At 45.6% G+C, this 19,146-nt stretch overlaps 1 protein-coding gene across 1 annotated transcript in view; it reads right to left on the bottom strand.

Annotated features, from left to right (window-relative positions):
- CTBP2 (C-terminal binding protein 2) overlaps positions 1-19,146 on the bottom strand; it is a 100,946-nt gene that overhangs the window by 61,532 nt on the left and 20,268 nt on the right. The window contains 1 exon segment of the mRNA XM_009641072.2: positions 4,362-4,521. Within this exon segment, the coding sequence (XP_009639367.1) occupies positions 4,362-4,419 (58 nt within the window). The 5' untranslated portion in view covers positions 4,420-4,521.

Here is a 19,146-nt window from a genome sequence, read left to right as displayed (position 1 = left end):
TCTCAGCCTTCCCTTCTCCAGGCTAACCAAGCCCGGCTCCCTCAGCCTTTCCTCCTAGGGGAGATGCTCCAGTCCCCTCATCAACCTTGTTGCCCTCCTCTGGACTCTCTCCAGGAGTTCCTCATCTTTCTTGAACTGGGGAGTGGTGAACTGGACGCAGTGCTCCAGATGCAATCTCACTGGGGCAGAGTAGAGGGGGAGGACAACTTCCCTTGCCCTGCTGGCCACGCTCCTCTTCTTGCGCCCCAGGATGCCATTGGGTTTCTTGGTTACAAGGGCACACTGCTGGCTCTTGGCCAACTTGTCGTCCACCAGGACTCCCAGGTCCCTCTCGGCAGAGCTGCTTTCCAGCACCTTACTTCTCGCAGCGCCTGGGTTTGAGGGCCAGCTCTCTGAGCGGACCTCACCCTCCTTGCACAGGCTCTGTCCTGCCTCCTTGCTCTGATTCACCCTGTGCTCACCTTCACCTAACCCTGCTGCTCCCCCCCTGCACACCCGGCTCTGGCAGAGCTCCCCGCCTCGCACCCGCCACCCCTGTGCCCGGGGGAGCGTTACAGAGCACGCGACGCGACGGTCTGCTGCGTTAGCTGTGCTCACTTCTTTTCTTTCAAAGGCTGAGAAATTGCCCCTAATTTGGGAACAGTAACAGGCGTACTCCTGACACCACAGCAACTCTGCTGCAAAATTCAGACCCTTTTTATCCGAAAGAGAGAAGGTGGGTACCACGGCTGCAGGATCGCGGCTCTGCTTTGTCGCAAATACAGTGTCCCACTCAGATATGGCTCCACAATTTTTGCTGGACCCTTTTTTTTTTTTTTTAATTCACCCTGAGGTAAAAACTCATCACAGAATGGAAAATTTCAGCTCAAATTTAAAATGTGGTGAAATTACACGCTAATGGGAACAGGATCTGAACTAGGGGGTGCTGGAGAAGTCTAACCAAGCACAGCACCAGCAGCTCCACCTCTAAAGCATATTTTGACCCGCTACGTAATTAGACACAATTCCACAAACAGGAATTATGTAAACCACTCCACATATATTATTTTCAAAAGCCCCAGCCATTCACTGGATACATCTTTCCACCCACACGGATCCAATTACAGAATCGGCACCCAAACTCTCTGGGACAACCAGAAAAGAAAGAAACAGTTAAGCCAAGATCACTGCGAGCACACTCCGACTTAGCTTCATTCAGACGGGCATCACAAACCCGCTTAATTCTTAACAGATGTCTTTATAAAATTTCTTTATCCCCTCCAGTCTGCACCCTTTATCCTGCCCATATTTTTCTACAGAGCAAAATCTGTTCCCTGGTGCAAACAGCTCACCTCTTCAAAAAAGCCTGCTTAAGAGGAAAAAGTAACACTGTCATCAAAGATGTCATAACTATATATTAAAAAAAAAAATCAGAGGAACAGGTCAAGCTGCATAATGCAATGAGACTGAACTGCTTCTCTTCCTGGCAGACCCATAAACCTGCCCATAAAGGCTATGAACTGACGTTTTCAAAAATACCACCCCCTTGCATGGCTTGGCTTATTCTTCCATGCCAGATGCAAGGTTTAACAGAGTAATACAAACACCGCGCCTTCTTAATATACTCTTTTAATACTGTGGCAGTTTGTAAGCTATTTCCCACAACATGTGACTAGTTATGTTTTTAGTAAGTCCATATGAAGAAGAATCCTTCAGTGGCAGTTTCGTACGGTACAATGAAGAACTGAAGCATTAAGTATTTACCATTTGGCACTACGGACGGTGATTACGACACAAAGCCCGAGAATATTTCACCTCCAGACCTGCCATCATCCTGCTGGGTGGAATAAAGTCTGTTCCTAGCAAACTCCCCAAGGGTTTGTGTTGTGAACAGTAAAAGGGATGGTACGGTATAGGCAACTTCATAAAAAGCACGGAAATCCACCTACGTCCTACAAAACATTTAGCTTTTCATCAGGTAAACAGAGCTTTGTATCCTGTCCACTTGTTTAAAGAGAAAAGCTGCACAAGTGCTTCCACAGAACAGGAACTTGTTAAAAGCAACTTCTCTGGACCACGCTGCACTCAGCTTGATGGAGCGGCAGAGATTCTCCTCACCAAACACCATTCTGTTAGCAAGACTCCTCTCAGTCTGCTGAAGCAGTCCACTAATTTCTCATCATCTTTCACCGATTATGCCATAGACCTTTCAAGCCAAAACCAAGAGAAATGCCCATCTTTTTTTCCAAAGTGTGTTTTCACAGCAGCTGGAATGGCCCCTCGTCAGTGCTTTACTATGCTATAATCCAAGATTAGGAGCCTGTAATAAAAAATAGCCATCAGAGATGCCAGTATAGTATACTGCTGGCCTGCAAGTCTAGTATTTTGGAAAATCCTAAGCTTTTTGCATTTTTCAAGGTAATTTTTACAATGTTGCTTACACTCAGCCCTAATCTATTGCTTATAAATACAACACGACAGTGTCTTACAACGGTGAATCCCATCGTTTCAATCAAATCACAAAACAAGTGGCAAATGACAAAGTATACTTTAAAAAGTTATGTCTCCTGCACATTTACAGATTAGAAAAGAATATCTCTTGACCAAGAAAGAAGAAGAAAGCTCATATATCAGAGGAAAATAATCTAAACTTCAATCACATCTAAAGCTCCGTTAGCAGGTTTGTCGTATGATCCTTTTGAATTTCTTGTACACTCAGCAACTAGATCTGATAGTAAACATCAAACCAGGAAGGCAGCTTTTGAAAATCCAGGCTCAGCTGATACAACTCTTTTAAGTCAAGTTCAAAGTAAATTTTGAAGATGAGATAGTGTACTACACCTGAGTGTTTATGACATTCAATAGGAGAAGTAGGCAGCTCTGTGCTGCAGTGTACCCTGGATACTTCTTCCTAACGCTCATCTTCTCTGCCTTGCCTCCCCTCTCCAAAATTAACAGAGCAAAATGAATACAGCTAAGTAACTAAGTAACAAGTTTAAAGCAACAGCAAGGGAGACTTACTTTTGTGCTAAAGTAAGCAATATATAACACGCAAAAATCGAGGCAAAACCCACCCTGTCCTGCTGATCGACATTTTACACCCGCTAGAAACGCCAAAAAGCCCCACGCTTTTTGCTCCAGCGGACGCAGTACCACTCCCCTGTGAGCTCCACACTTTCATCCACAAACAAAACCTATTTCACCTCGTTGGCATTCAAGTAATACTGCAAATTGTTACCCTGCAGGCCACTATCCATCTCCTTACGAGCAAATAAACACTGGAACTCTTTAAGAAATATGGCTTAAGATATTCTTCTTAAAAAAACGCTCTGTTCTGCTTTTGCTGCTGATGGTAAATCTTGCATGAATATCGGTTTGTGTAAGACAATTATTGGAGTGTACACCAAAAAAGTCAGAGCTTGTTTGCCATCACTTGATTTCTATCATAAGCAACTTACACTATGTGATCTGCAATAGAAAATGTTATCTACAGATCTTTTCTGCTGGAAAACAGGATAAACAGAAGATAATAGTCACCTGTGCTGCAACACTGTAACATACGATTAATAAAGAACGATTTTCTGCAAATCTGGCTGTCACCGCACACCAATGAAAGAAAAGGCATTCTAACAATTTTCCCCAAACCCTAAGAAATACTCCAACAACTCCAACTTTTAAATTTTCCATAGGATAATAGTCAGTATTATGGGAGATCACCCACTTTCACACCCACTGAGTGAAGAATCAAATCTGAGAGCCGAATTCCCACCTTTCTCCGAGAAGCAAGCCAAAGCCTGAACCGGCGCAGGATGGGAGCGGCTGCACATTAGTGGAGGATGCTGAGCTTTATCCATAGGCCTTGCACGGCGCTCTCCCAGCCCTGCAGCCAGCCCAAGGACAGCTGTGGTAGGGGCTCATGTGCGAGGCCTTGGACACTGGAACTGGCACTGCTTGGAGCGGGAAGGCAGGGAAGAGTTGCAGCACCAGCCTCCGTGTCCCGGCGCTTCCTCCAGCCAGGGGCGACCTCCAGAAAGCAGCACGTTTAAGAGAGCGCAACCCTTCTCTAAAGACAGTATGAATTTCAGCTGTGTTTCAAATTGGGACTGACTAGATCATTTTGGTAGAAATTAGGAAAAGAGGAGAAGACCTGGTAATTAAACAAAAATCCTGTTCACACGACTACAGATGACTCTCAAATGAGTAACCAGTACAGCCCTTGCCAATGTTTCAACGTGGGCATGACTGTATTTTGAACCAACACAGAGGACAGGGGATCTACTCCTGGACCTGGATCTCTTTGTCTAAGTGCTGTAAAAAACAAGGAAAAATTAGATATTCTACCATCTGTCAGCTTTTATAGAAAAACTGGAGCATACTCTTACCTTCACAAATTCTGTCCAGTCGCTGCCGCTTGACTTTGTGTTTATCCACAAGTGCCATTCTCGATGGTATTTTGTAACTTTCTGATTCAAAACGCAAAGCAGTCCCCCAGGAGCTTAGGAAAATTCACAGGAATCGGCGTGCATACCGCCACTGTCGGTCCTGCAGAGAAACGAAAGGAGCCATTAGGATTTCCAGCCCACCAGGTGAGACCTGCCCGTCCCCAACAGCAGAGCAGGTTTCTAGAAGAACAGCTGTGAGTTTAGTGCTTCCAACCCCAGCGTCCCACCGGTCACACATCTTAAACCGCAAATCAAGCTTGCGGCCCCTTTATCTCCTCTGCGATCGGAACAAACAGGATTGTACACAAGAGCTGCTGAAGCGCTGTATGGCCTTCCCAGTTTTATTTGTGTCTTAAAAATCTACTCCTAGCAGATAAAACCCATTAAGCTATTTTGTAGGCTCAGACACTGAAAGATTATTAGAGAGTATATAAAAAAGAGAAAGTAGCTTTTGCTCTTCCAGTACTTTCACACACATACAAGCCACTTTCATATCTTATTTAAGCCTTGCCCTGTAAAAGTCATCAGTGGACCTTGAATTTGCAACTAGACCTTGATCCATATTTCAGCTGCCACCATAGTCTGTCCTCACTTTCATACTTGAAGGGCTAACATTAAACTTTGGGTGCCAGAGCTGTCGTTTCTCGCATGCACACTTTTAAATGCCGGTGAAATAAAGCAATCCATAAAGCGATATGTGTGGCTGATTTCTAAGACATTCTCTACAAAGAGAGAACAGCTGCAGGCTTTTCTGCATTTTGGTGACACAGAGGAAGACCCTAAAGGGATCCTCTCAGGTCTGATGCTTTTGTGCCTACCGAGAGCCAAAGGTTTGTTTAATCCCTGAGCTCTCCGACCTGAGCTGAGGCTGCAGACCCTGAACGTGCCATTGTGGCACTTGTACCCAACAGCTTCATTGTAAAATCCAGGCTTGAGCTTTTCAAAGCAAGTTCCACAACAGTATTCATGGATCAAGACATACAGAAAGAGACCTCATGCTGACAACTGAATTCAAACAATTCAACGCTACAAGCACTAATTTTTTACCGAGTTACGCTGTACTACCAGTGATCCAATATCCTCTTTTACATTTTAAGATGAAGACAGATGACCCTGATACAAGCTACAAAACCTCCAGGGACACATCCTCTTCAAGAGGCTCCTGTCCCCCGTTCCCCGTCCCCCCCCGCCCTCCCCCAGCCATCCACCACCCCTTAGAGCCCACTTAAAGGTGCCAAAAGAGCAGAATTAGTGGAAAGCTGTGATTTCCAGAAACAAAGCAAAATGCCACCACGTTTTTTGGAGGCCTTGCAAGGGAGGTGGGCATGAGTGCAAGGACAGCAAGAAATCGTCTCCTGAGTGGCCGTCTGTATCGCGTTGCAAAGCCTCGACCACCCTGCATACAAAGTACTAGAAAGGGTTAATAAATAAATAAATCCTGAAGAGCCAGTAATAATCATAAACTCGGTACCACTGGGTCAAATTCACACCCAAACAACAAAAGCAGCTCCTCTGTGGCAGGTGAATTTTCACGCTGCATTATTTGCAAACAAAATTTTCCACGACAAACGAAAAAAACGCCGGGTTCACGTAATACAGGGCACACGAGAAGGCACCATGAAGCAGGAAAATCCAGGCTGATGTCCAAAAGTTGACCTTGGGCTATGTCTGTAACCTCCGCTTAAGCGTCCCCTTCTGTAGAGCAGCGATGTCAACACTTAACCCATCCTCTCGGAACACTTCAGGTTCTTCATATCCACACAGTCCGGTCAGGCGTTTCTACCTTGCATTTTATTCCTCTGCAACAGCTTACGGCTCTCCTAAAACCCCGCCAGTGAAGCAATAAATTCCCAGAAAACACAGTTAACAAACGCAATAGGCGAGGCTGAGCATGCGAGGGGTAAAGCCTCTAACAAAGCCGCTGCATACTGAGATGACAATTTCATGGAGATTATTGTTATTATTATAAATGGTTATCAATTATGCATCACATTGATAGTTAATTTATAAAAGGAAAAGGGTTGTGTTGGTACAACTGAATTCTGACTAAGGGAAGATAGGCGATTTCCTGGTAGTTAATGGCCAATTTCCCAGCAGCGCAACTGCAGCATAATCTCTGAGATTTATAGCAATAATTAATTGATTTTTTTTTAAACATAGGGATGCTAAAGAGCACGATTCCCACTCACATTAATAATTAATGCAACACTCTAAAAGAAGCAGAAAACTTCCCTTCCAGAGGCAGAAGCTTGCTACAGTCAAAATATTTCTTACGACAAAAATTAAACTGTTAGTGTAGCTAAAGCCTGAGTAGCTAACAGCATTTCCATGATCAACATGTAAAAGTACACACTTGAATTTTTACCTCTTTTACATCCCACTCCACTTTCAGGGAGAAATAACAGGTTATAAAAAAAGTCACGTCAGGAGAGAAAAAGTTAGTATTTTGTTCCGAAAATGCTCAAATGGTTCCTAATATGGAGGCTGCAACTCTTTTCCTCTTTTTTTTCCCAAACAAAATCAATATGCAAAGTGTATTTAATTTTGACAGAGTGCATTTTCTGATGGACAAATGCTTCCATTAAAGTTCTTTTCTCCTGCCATCTCAATTCCCTGCATTACTCCCTGGAGGAAAACTTTCTACAAAAGAAACTAATGAGAAATTACTGCTCATATTATCAGAATCCCGCACAGCTTAATGTAATGCCCATGAATGAACTCCTTCCTAATGATGTTAACTACTCCATCTTTGTTTGACAGGTGTCCATGATGATATCAACCAGCAATAAAAGCCCAACTCAGAAGACTTATTAAAAATGTGGCAGGAGCTGCCGAGCAGGATTTGGCAGGGATGGATAAAATGGAGAAAAGCAGATGCGCGGGGCACAGAAACAAGCGGATGCTCCCCAGCCTTCCTATGAAGCTGTAATTAAGAAAGCAGATCTTCCATTTGTGGGATGGAGGACGTAATTAGTTGTGCACCCAACTTCAATCTATCCTCAACGATTTCTACATCCAACCCAATCTCAAAACGATGGCGAGGCTGAACGTCCGTGTCCGTCCGTGTGTGTCCCCCCCCCTCCCCCAGTAAAATAAATGCAATCAGGCTAGGCAGAACAAAAATCACGGTCATCAGTTAAAATACAAGAAAACCTCATTGTTTAAGGAAATTTGAGAGAGAGAGACACGCACGCGCAAAAATCGTACTTCATCTTCAGCAAGATTAGGAAACAAGTCAAGTGATTTACATACAGTAATTGCATGGCTGTGTTAGCCTCCAACAGTGTCTTTCAAAATGTAAATTTTCTTGAAAACCCTTGGACACGATGATAGCCCAGCAGTTATTTATTTATTTAAAGAAGGAACGTACTTAAATACAGTGGTTTAGGAAAAAACCAACCCTGACGCAACACATTTAAACAGCTTCTTAATACTGCCCGTTAAATACCACAATCCATGAGCCAGAAAATGAGAGCAGAGAAAGCTGTGTTAGGGCTCATTTTTCCTGCTTTAGATGGAAAACAAAAAGAAAGAAAAGGTGATTTTCCAAAATAAAATGCAGTATTAGACAAAAAGAAGAAGAAAGGTGCCTTTACGAAGAACGTGTTGTCTTCCAAGCCCCCTCTCAACTAGCCCTCTTGTATCATCTTTGCGCAGCACACGTAGGTAGCACAGGAGCACAAACGTGGGCAACATCTATTTTAGAGCATCCATCGCAGGCATCACCATCCAACCACGGCAGCATGCAGCCGGTGACTAAGAGCCCCCCTTCCCAGTGCTCCGCACAAAACCGTGTCTCACCACATTCCCTCTCTGTGCACAGCCCCAGGAAAGCAGAATGGTGTTTCCTACACCCTGTTTTGTGACGAGCTGAAGCCAATGCAAGCACGGCAGCCCCGCAGGCTTTGGTAAGCATCATGAAACCATACCTGTGAGTCCTGCCCAAAACGCAGCTCATCGGCGAGGATGCAATAAGACTGCGACTACTGCTGCCTTTCGAGGTGTGAATGAACAAGTGGTACAAACGCACCACTTCTGCCAGTGAATACGCGGCTGTAGGTTAAGTGGGATTCCTCTCTAACTTCAAATACAAGCATCTTTCTAAATGATCAAAAAAAAGCACGTGCACACTCCCAGGCCCTTAGTGGAGTCAGAAACCTGTTGCTCACAATTTCCGACTACATTTTCTACCCTCTACAAAACATGGCAACAACAAAATGGAGAATCCTTACTACAGAAAACTCCTAGCGCCACAAACTGCAAAAGCTCCCATTTCCAAACAGCAAAGGAAAACTTCCATCCTTGCTCACATCTAAACTGGGTTTCCATGATCGTGGTCAGCAAGGGAAAATCCAGGCCAAATGTTTTGTGTTGGACATTTCCTAGGCTGTTGGGAAAGGGGAGGTTCCCAGAGAAGGTTTTGTACTTGTGATTACTGCAGGACATCAGTCCTCCCAGCTGGAAGCAGACCAGGATGCCCAAGTGGTCCATAATGGTTTGAAGCTGCGCTAGGGCAGGTTTAGGCTAGACATTAGGAAAAACTTTTCACTGAAAGGGTTGTCAGGCTCTGGAATGGGCTGCCCAGGGAGGCAGTAGAGTCCTCATCCCTGGAGGTATTTAAAAGAAGGACAGATGAGGTGCTTAGGGCCAGGGTTTAGTGGTGGGATGGCAGGGTTAGGTTAAAGGTTGGACTTGATGATCTCAAAGGTCTTTTCCAATCAAAGTGATTCTATGATTCTAAGTTAGTATCTGCCGATGCCAAGGGCAACTCTCCCGCCAGCCTCCTTTGCATTAAGTTTTCCAAAGCTTGATCGCACTTAAATTGAGGATTTCAGTGCAAGAACAGCCCTCAGAGCCGTGAACTGGTTAAGCCTTGCATTAGCATCACCTGGTATTAACTATTCTGAACTAGCTGGCCATTTCCACGGCTGATCATTTCAGACATCGGCAGCTGTTGTGGGGAGGGCAGGAGGGGCTGAGAAGTGGAGTTTGGCACAAGAAAGGAAACGCGGGGAAAAGAAAGAAGGAGACACACAGAGATAATGACAGGGGAGGGAGGCTGACAAAGGAGATGGTACAATGCAGGAGGAACACTTTGCGTACACCGTGTCATCCTTCCTCCCTACACCGGCGGCACGTCCCTAAGTGGGATGCCCTGCTCAGCCCCCATCGCCTTCTCTCTCTAAAGCCCTGGCACGACCACCGGGGAGGAGGGAAGCACATGGAAGGGAAGGGACAGACAACACAGTTCTGCTTGAGATCCTTTTTTTTGGTTGTTTTCTTTTAAACAACAATAAAACAACATGGGGAACTCACAGTGTCAAGACACCATTAAGCCCGATAGCCCAGCAGGAACCAAAAATGGATTAAACATTTATATGGCTAGTGAGGACAAACATAGATTTTCATTAGCCAAAATAAAAAATAGGGCAATTTTTTTTTTTTTTTAAATGCCTGAGGGACATAAACCCTCACTCTCAGGAAGCAGAATCACACAGTTTCTGTGTGGCCAGAGTTTGGACTTCTCCTGCTCCATTAAATGCTCTCAGCCATTGCATGGGAAATAGGATGCTGGAGGGAAAAAAAAAAAAAAAAAAAAAAAAAGAGTTTTTTTCCCAATTTCTGGAAGAACTACTTTGGCTGTAAATCAAACCTCAGTGCCAGGCTCCCAACAGCCTGCATCCCCCTCCCGGACCCTCAGCACCCTCAAAACAGTGAGGGCGGGACTCTTGCTACAATTGTTAATTTAGCAATGTTAATAACCATTGTTAATTAGGTTTAATGCTTTTACTAGTTACTAGTATGATTTTGCTGCTGCAGAGCGCTCAGCGATGTTTTGCATTAAGGCCTCTCTGTGGGAATGACTGGATGACGCTGCGGGCAGCAGTAAGCGGTTTTTGCCTAGGTGACTGGCTTGTTTTCTGCTCAGAAACGTAACGACCGCAGTCTTGCCCCTCCACTGCCTACCTGTGCCTTCCCCCGAAAGCTGCTGGGGAGAGGGCACTCACTGGGTGCCGCAGCCTGGCAGAGAAAGCAGTAAGGCAGCAGGTTAAACGTGCTTCACGGAGAGCTGGCACTCCCACGTTAGCACCTGCTGATGGCAAATAAAAAGCTCTTCTGCTCTTCGCCGTAGAGAAAAGGAGAATAACATGCTGTAGGAGCCTTGCACTGAAGAACTGGTAACAATTTTGAGGAACTTGCTATTATATGAGTGAACAAAATGTACCATAACGGCATATGAGCCTGCACATCTGTTGCTAAATTAAACACGCTATATAATGATGCAGACCACATCTTAAAACACGATGCAACAAGATACAGACTGTGCTAAAACAACAAGGTTTCAAAGACGACAGAGAGGGCCTGATCCTGCATTCCTTTCAGCCCTTGAAAGTCACAGCGAGCATCCCTCATCAATTCTACTCCATCAAAGCTACTTGTTGACTCAGTAAAAGAAGAATCACAATTTTTTATATATGTATCTGCCCTTCAATGGAAAAAGCGGCATACGGGTTTGTAGCACTTTCCTTCCTCTCCACCTTAATGATGCATAAAGCATGAGAGAGGTTTTTATTTGGGTCTGTATTTTTTTAAAAAGTTTCTTTAAGAATCGTATTTCAGGTTACAAATTGTGGTCCAGATTGGGTTCTCGGTAGCCAGAAAGATGTTACAAACACCTACTGAAATGACAATATTTGAGTTGCCACAATAGCCACGGTACAAAAGAGAGGGGAGTGATTTTATTTGTCAACTTTATTTTCCCAATTTTATTTTCCAACATTAGTGACTAGTTCTTGGCTTTGAGAAACAAAGATCCAGGCATGCTCCCTCGTCAGGTAATAACAGCCCTCCGCAGATCCTCTGTGAGTTTTCAAATGAAACTAGGAAACACCAGAACTGGCACTCCTTTCATTCCTAAAGCTAGAATACAAACAAGCAACCCAAACAGACAGCAAGAAAATCGCTTTAAAGAAAATAACTGTCATCTCTCTTTCTGCCATCAGAAGTGAAGCCGGTCGATGGTCTGCCTACCCTGCACTGACAGCCTTCACAGGCCTGGTGGTGGGCAAAACAATAACCAGGACCTGAACCCAAATTACCCACTTAGCTTCAAGAGTGCCTAATCCATCTGCTAATTAATCACGGGCCTCCTTCAGCCTCTCTTATCTTGTTTTTCTAAGTATCTGACGCTGATAACGGGCACGCTGATATTGCTCCAGCACATAACTGGCTGGGAAACTACCCTTCACTTTTCAAATAAAACAAGAGGAAATGGTACATAAATAATCTTACAGTCCCCAGAGGTCCCTGCCATACTGGGAAAAAAAAGAGAAAAAATCTCATTCTACATTTTACCAGAGTTCTTTAAATTACTTGTTATTTATTGTCACTACCCGCAAAGACTAATGCCGGAGCAAGGTGAACCTTGCACATCTGGATAACCAAAAGCTCTCCTCTACTCAAGCCATTACTCGCTCCTGTACCAAAATCAGCACAGCCAATTTAGAAACCCCAAGAAAAAAATGACTATTTGCTGGTTTGGCGTTTGAGCTATGCAGTTACTTGGCCATTAGAGGGCATTTTATACTGCAGAGTGAAGCGCCGGCGCCCAGCTTGTGAACGGCATCGCTAACCCATCTGGAGCTGCTGGAGAACAGTTTCTGTCTACTTCCATTTAGTAATTGCCACTTTTCAACCTTTCCATATGCTGTATATAGATGAGCAAGCAAGAGCAAGGACAAGAGGAAAATAAGATGAAATAGCTATGAAAAAAAAGTCCTGGTTAAATAAACGCTTTGGTGCGCAGCTATTGTTGCTTCCAAGGTTTGGTTTTGTTCTGTTCACTTCTTCCCCCCCGTTAACTCCAACACAGCAAACTTCATCCTTTTCACTCTCGCAAACAGCAGTTTATGTTTTAAGTTTTGAAAACGATTAACCAAGAAAAACTGTAAATTGTGCCATGGCACCACTACCCATCCCCGGAGCTAGAGGGGCAAGCTCATCCATCTCCGGAGCTGAACAAAAGCAAACCCAGCTTCCTCGCTGCCCAGAGGTAGGTCGTGGCCACTTACCTTCAGACGTCTCCTTCTAGTTACTACTATTCTGCTAAATGGGAACTTCAAACTGTTTTCAGCTTCTGCTGGCTAGGAAACCACACAAAGCCACCCACTTCCCTGCTTCAGTGGTTTTCCTCTCTCCATCTAAATTCAAATCAAATTAGGAAAGAGACAGATATCTTGCTATACATCTCCAAATATACGTATGTTTGTAATCAGGGTGGCCAAACTTCCTGAGTACAAGCTGCATACCAAAATCTTCATGTGGCCGAGAGAGAGCCACATCCTCCCAACCTCCATACCCCCCTCTCGCCACACATGCCCCCCGCACCCCCCTGTAAAGCCTCACGTTTCTCCCGTCGCCACGACTCTGTGCCGCCAATCCACCAATTCCCTTGCTGGTCCCCGTCCAACAGCCCAGGGCTGGCAGAGGCAGTGGGCGCGTTTTGTGGTCCACTACAGCAGCACCCAGCGCGCCTGCCCTGCAGGATTTGATTAAACAGCTGTTCATAGTATATATGGCCACAATACTCACAACTTACTCCAGAATTCCTCCTTAACAGAAAGTTCGAAACAGCAAGCACAGCAATAGCAAGACTACCAAAAGGACCCCAGGTATCAACACTTTCCTTCGGGTGCCCGTGCTAGAAGACCAACGCTAAACACAAGACCACCTGTCTGCAACCCTTGCAAGTCCTTGCCTCTGTACTCGCTCCTCAATGAAAGAAATACCAGAAGCAGCAGCTAGATGAGTGCATCCTTACAAGCGAACACACGGGATACGCGGGGAGTACAGTGCTTCCTTCTTCTGCACCATCTCCACCTGGCACCCCACTCCCACAGCAGCACCCACCTTGTATCTTGAGCTGTGGGTTGACATAAGACAAGAACATGACGGCACCCTCATCCCTGCCAGCGCAGCTCACCTACAGACCTACAGGACATACTACCGAAGTGCCTCCAAGCCTAGAATACTGCCCTTCAAGGGTAATTTATTAATTCTTCCATGATCAGGATCAGACAATTCAATCTTACATGGAGACCCAAGTGGCTCCAGCGATGAGCAGCAACTCAGGACATTCTCCTTGGGCCCTGTTCCACAGTGACCAAACACTACTGCAGGACAATGGCTGCGTATCGTGGAAGGCGCCTTGGTGGCCTCAGCCCAGTTCCTTAGCGGACACATGCCCATATCCCATGGGAGATCACAGCAGCGCACATCAGCCCAACACCTTCACACCTCTGTTGAGGGCCAGAGGAGCAACTGTGAGCACTGCCCGGTAGGAGACTCCACCATTCACTCAGGGTGGACCTAGCTGACCCGAAGAGTAGAGGTGAAGCCCCTCATACCCCAGCTGCACCATGGTCCAGCAGACCGGGAGACTCAGCCCCCCCACTCGCACACCAAATTCCTCCATATGGAACAAACTCCCCATGTTTCTCATTATATCACAAGGGTTTTTTTTCTCATTATATCTCAAGGTTGGTTTTTTTTTTCCTGTTAAATCTCCCGGAGCCTGTCCTGGGAGCTCTGCCTGGGACTGGGAACAGCGAAAAGGAGTGGTGACACTCTTCTATCTCCAGGAAATCTTTGGAGTTATAGTTTGCCCTTATCTCGGTGCTTATATTTACAAGCCACTCTTACATAAAAAGTCCTCATCTGCATTGACTTTTTTAGCAACATGAAATAAAATAGCCTGAAGCTATTCATGTTGCTTAATGTGATTTTTTTTTTATGTAGATGATGCTCTGCGTAAAGGAATATTCAAAGGGGAAAACTGTGTTTTGTTTGTAACACTTATTACTATCACCGAAGAAAATATGTTCTAACAAGTCTCCGAAGGGGGAAACACATGTAATACCTTTAACAGCTCAGCTAATTCATCTTTTGCTGCCCGACTGCTGGCAAAATCTCAAATGGAAAGTCTCAGAATGGAAATGTGGAAAACCCCATTTCTTGTGGTCCGAGATCTGTTCCCACTATATAATCCCTTTCCATTGGAGTGAGTCCTGTTTGTTTTCAGCACATAGCAGCTTTACTCTACCAAAAAGAAAAAAAAAAAAAAAAAAAAAAAAAGAGTTCAAGAGTTCAAGGCTACGTCTCCATTCAAGCGTACACCCACAATGCAAACCGGTCTCTCCGTCCTGTGCTGAAGGCACTCCTCTCTCCACCACCACCTACCTACAAAAGGGACTTGTCTGAAGGAAATGAGAAATGAAGGAAGGAGCAGGACGCTGAGAACCATGGACAGAAGGAGAGTCCAGACAGGTGTCGGGGCATTGAGGACCAAGGAGGGCTTGGATGAAGAAATGGGTCAGGGATGAGGATGGAGGGTGGCTTTTGGAGTAAGCAAGGGTCTGGGGAGCCCTGGGGGACCCTCCTGCCCTTGGGGCTCCCTTCATGCAAAACTTATGCTCCAGACAACACCAAGTCCCACAGGGTCAGGCATAAGTGCAGTCAGGAAGGAAATGTGTGAGCGTTCCCATGAAATCCTGCGGGAAAAAGTTCAGAGGGATGCGATGCGGCGCTGGGATGGCTCACCTGCGAAATGCCACCTCCTCCCTGCCCCTCCCATCCCTCCATCCCCGTCTCTCCCTCCACATCTCACCATTGCAGCTCTTGCAGCATCGCTCATGCAGTTTAATTTCCAGAGGAGTGAAAGGAGAGGGAAGGAGGGAGCCAAGTGAGCGGAGAGAGGTTTAGATAACAGTAATAAATAATATGAAATAATTCTCCTGCCACTAACTTTTAGCGGTAAGTCAGAATATCTTCTGCAACCACCACAGGTTTGCATAATCTACACATCTTTCTTATAAGCCTTGCCAGCTCGCTGTAGCAAGGCTATTTTGGGATTTAACAACACACAGGTTATTGACCTAAATTTATACAGGCTCATCTGGAGCCCTAACGGCCCATTGTGCGCCGCGGCCTGCTCGGGATGCCTTAATACACAGATTATTGATGCAATGAACTGTGACGGCTCCTATAGAGCTGTTATGGTTTATTGTAGCAACACCTACTCGGGGTCCCTTTAATGCGCAGATCGGTGACACAATAGACAGAAACGGCCACTACTTGGGGATACATTATCCCACGGATCACTGACATGACAGACCGCAATGGCTCCAGCCTCCTGCCTTAATGCAGGAAGCTACGCCGCATCACCAGGTTCCCAAATCCCGGGGGAGCTGCGGGTGGATGGCCAAGAGGTGTGGGGCCTGGCTGCATGGGGATGCTGCCCCCCCTACCCACCCAAACCAGTCGGCTCCGAGAGGTGACATTTGCAGAAAGCAATTTGTTACTGAAAATAAGGATTTATAATGAAAGCCCTGGCGGGACCAAACTTTCGGCAGGAACAGCCACAGGCCTGCATTATACATCAAGGCTAAAATCCTGTATGAGAAATACATGGAAATTAGCCAGAAAAAAATCAGGGTCCAATTTTCAGCATTAAAAAAGGAAAGGAAAACATTTTATGTTCCAAAAGAACGCAAAGAAAGCGAGCGCAATAGCGAAGCACACAAATATCTACATTTCTCCCTTCTTTTCCTCTTGAAGAACAAAAATAATCTTAAGAGGCTGAAAGCTAAGCACGGTTTAAAGAAAGTCCCTTGTGTAGGGAGACCTCAGGCTGAGAAAAGGAAAATTAAAACATTAACACTAACTGAGTGTTCGCAGCCTCCTCACAAACAGCAGCGAACAGTTCGGAAAGCTGCAGCTGGCTTTCCACTATTGCGTGCAACTTCCCCACTATTTTCCAGGAGCTTTTTTTAACATTGGTGACACTTCACATTCAAAACTGCAGTTAAAAATAGACTGTTGGTCCTCCCCGTATTCACCCTGCAAATTCCCCCTCCTCCTTTCCGCCTCCCCGCACGCCTGCTGATCTCTGTCCCGCTCCTCCTGCCTCGCCATCGGCCGTGGGGTGATGGAGGGGTGAGGGGGGGAGCTGCCTGGCCACAAGCCTGGGGTCCCCACTGCCGCCCCAGGACTTCACCCGACCCCGGGAGCATCCCTCTTTCATTTCTTCCCAAAGCTGGTAGCAGGCTTTATTTGCAGGAATGAAGGCAATGGGTCTATTCTGTATCTTGATTTCCCTTCCCACCTGCTTTTGCAGATGACACGAGTCTAATGCTTTAAAAAAACACACCCAACATGAATGTTTTCTCTATGGCCTTAAACCCTGCAATCAGCAGCTCAACCGGGAGTGGAGAGAAAGAAATTCCTTTGTTATCCTGTAGCTACTTAAACACTGAACCTTCAAAACCTCCTCGGGAAACAGGCCTGGTGAACGGCTGCCACTACTACAAGGAGCCCTGCACAAGAGAGACTTGAAAATCAATATCCTTCACCCAACTTATCAAATTTACCGAGGACATTTATACAAGATAATTAAATAGAAAAGAGATACAAATACAGAAGAGTATTTGCACGGCACTGCATAGCAATCGCATTATCTCTGGAACAGAGGACACTTTGACAAAAAGGAGGGAAAACACCATATATCAACTAAAGAAGCCGCATGGAGCACGGGGAAGGTCTCTGCTCTCATTGCTCACAGGGAATGTTTAACACTTAACTAAAGACAGACGCAAAATATACATCAGCATGTACACCTAAGGCATTTCTGCAGGTCCCGTTCGGTCAGCCAAAATGATGCCATCAGAATTACACCAGTGATGGATACGGTCCAAAACGCTCAGTCACCTCTCAGGCTGGCGTAGGGTCTCCAACATACATTGGGGCACTTACCCCTCGCTGGTGTGGAAGCAAAGCAGACGCTGTTACATTGCTTTTCAGTGTATGAACGTACCAAGTAAAATCGATTTTGCCCAGTAATCCACTTGGTAAGTCTGTGATGTTTTGCACAACCAGCTGCCGTCTCTCCAGACTCACAAGATAAAATCTTCTATGCAAGGTTAAACCTGGGAAAGGCTGACTGCCAGCACAGGGAAAACTAAAACACCGCGGAAAAGGCAAACTAGATTATCTGGCTATTTGTTAAACAATTCTTCTCACAAGCGTTGTGTTACAAGCGTGCTTTGTGAACGCTCCCTGCTTTCAGGTAGAGCCAAAGAAGCTGGCTCCTCGCTTAAAGTCCCTATGAGCAGCACACCGCTGTAGATGCGCCATCTCTCTTGCCATGTTGACCTCAAAATTCAGAGTAGCTCAGTGCGGTGCTGGACACACACTCAGGTCTGAGTGTCGGTGAGTGAAAGCCAGGCATGTTTGCAAAAGGCGCCTAACTACAGGCTTTCTTCCACTTCAGGCTCAAAGGTTTGATCTTCACGGTTGCCTACAACAATTAGGCATTGCCTAGTTACGCTGACCAATAAAAATCAATATACAAGATGGGCAGGATTCCCATCAGACGGAGACGTTTAGGACGTAATCATTTTGTCCAACCAACCTGCCCGGGAAGACATCAGCAGATAACTTGCAAGATGGACTGAACGGGGCCTGACAGGGGACACGCACCACTGGAGCAGGGGCAGGTCGTGCCGAGCACCACTCCCACTGCGTCTCAGCTGCCCCAAGGAGCAGAGGTGTGACCATTCAGCAACACCCATCGCTGCTCCTTCCCTGCATGCTGCTCCCCCCACTGCCAGGCGCCATGGGCAGAGGGGAAATCTCAGCCATCCACTTTGTAATATACTCCTGGGGAAGACTGAGTATCAGGTTAAAGGCTTCTTTGTTGCCTCTCTTGTGTCTTGATTCATTAACGTGAATCACGCTCCACTCTGTTTTGAGCAATCCTTTATTAAAAATGCCCGTGAGTCATTTTTTCTAAACTTGAAACTGTAAAAATGGTAATGTTTGGGTAATACGCAGGGATTTTTAAGATTCTGCATACTTCTCTTTTTAATTGAACAGGAAAAAGAGGGTAACCTGACCCACAGAAAGAGCTTTTCTTCCCTTATTTGTCCTGCACAGACCCACTGCTCTGGATAGAAATCACAGCTCATGGAGTAAAACTTCTGAACGTACTCCACTAAATACATATGGAGAGTAGACAGGAAGAACAAACACAGAAGAAAAAAAACTCTTTAGGGAAAGGCCAAAAACCCAACAAATAACAAGCTGGGAAACCTACATTCAGCATGGTGTTAAAAAAAGAGTCTATAAAGGTAATTACATTAACTTTAAATTAACACATTTCCCTTTCCAGATGGCCTAACTCAATAACTAAAAATCATACTTGTATTTATTCGGACCGCCAATGCCCCCCATCTGAAACCAAAAGAAGAGTGAAGGGTTTACTCTTCGAACTGAACACCATGAAGCCAGGAACACAAGCTGGGCACCACATAGCACAGCAAATCACCTAGCCCTTGAGCACCCCAGTTGCTCTCTCATCATCCCAGACATGGAGATACCTCACCCTATTGATGCCACCAGATGAGACACTACTGCTATGCCAGCTTTGGAAAAAGGCTCTCCACCAACATGCCAAGGTCTCAAACGAATTCACGGCACACACACCAGCCTGCCTCCACGTTTCTCTCCTCCATTACCTCACTCCAGAGCTTATTCCTGTGGTCTCCATGCAGGACTGGCAGAAGAAAGCAGGCTCTGCCCAGGAAAGCCAGCAGAGAAACTTCCTTCAGCTGTCTCCTGGATCAGCTCGGTATCTCTGATACTCTTAGCCGCACAGGTCATGCTCAGA

This window comes from Egretta garzetta, unplaced genomic scaffold (assembly GCF_000687185.1).
Source record: "Egretta garzetta isolate BGI_Z169 unplaced genomic scaffold, ASM68718v1 scaffold386, whole genome shotgun sequence".
NCBI lineage: Eukaryota > Metazoa > Chordata > Aves > Pelecaniformes > Ardeidae > Egretta > Egretta garzetta.
This window is presented reverse-complemented; position numbering and strand designations above follow the sequence as displayed.